Source organism: Camelina sativa, unplaced genomic scaffold (assembly GCF_000633955.1).
Source record: "Camelina sativa cultivar DH55 unplaced genomic scaffold, Cs unpScaffold04592, whole genome shotgun sequence".
NCBI classification, from domain to species: domain Eukaryota; kingdom Viridiplantae; phylum Streptophyta; class Magnoliopsida; order Brassicales; family Brassicaceae; genus Camelina; species Camelina sativa.
Window position 1 is genome coordinate 1 of NW_010925686.1, and position 632 is coordinate 632.

The 632-nt window shown below is 48.7% G+C and overlaps 1 protein-coding gene across 1 annotated transcript; it reads right to left on the reverse strand.

Moving 5' to 3' along the window:
* Positions 1-5: 5 nt before the first annotated feature.
* Positions 6-629, reverse strand: LOC109131761 (type II inositol polyphosphate 5-phosphatase 14-like; the record flags this gene model as incomplete). Its single annotated transcript, XM_019242940.1, has 1 exon — positions 6-629. A coding segment is annotated over one exon (624 nt), but the record flags the coding sequence as incomplete, so codon positions are not given.
* Between the last annotated feature and the right edge of the window lie 3 nt (positions 630-632).

Here is a 632-nt window from a genome sequence, read left to right on the forward strand (position 1 = left end):
CCAGCCCCCATATCCACCTCTTGCAACCCAATAGCAACAATGCCGACATCTGAAACAGCAGAACTCAGCCAAGACACAAGCGCCCCACGTGAGGCCCGCCCTTCACCAACATTCCAGGTACCAACCAAGATTTTAACACTGTCTTGTCGAGCATAGGACATTTCCTTTTGAGAGAGTTCCGTTCGGATTACGCTGTCCAGAGGTCCTGGAGATGTCACATACCATCCTCTTACACCACCATGAGTTGCTAAGCTAAAAATGAAACCACCACCTGCTGCTAGCTTTATCACAGGTTCATTGTGTGAAACCCAGCTTGCAATTAGCTTTCCACCAAGATCCAAGACCTGGATGTAACCACTTGCATAACCCACATATATTCGATCACCAAAAGTGCAAAAGCACAGAACAGCCTGCTGATGATGATTCACCTCCCGCAAACGGTTTCCATTTCCGTCCCACTGAGCAATTACGCCATTCATGCTTCCAGTCCAAATTGATCCATCTGCTGCTATCGCAATAGCTTCTACTTTCCTAGTGTCTTCTGCAAAAGCTCCTGTACTTCTAGTGGCTGCTCGACGAACAGCTCCTGCAGCTCCCATTATGGCATGGCGCGATCGTTGCAGAAACCCCTG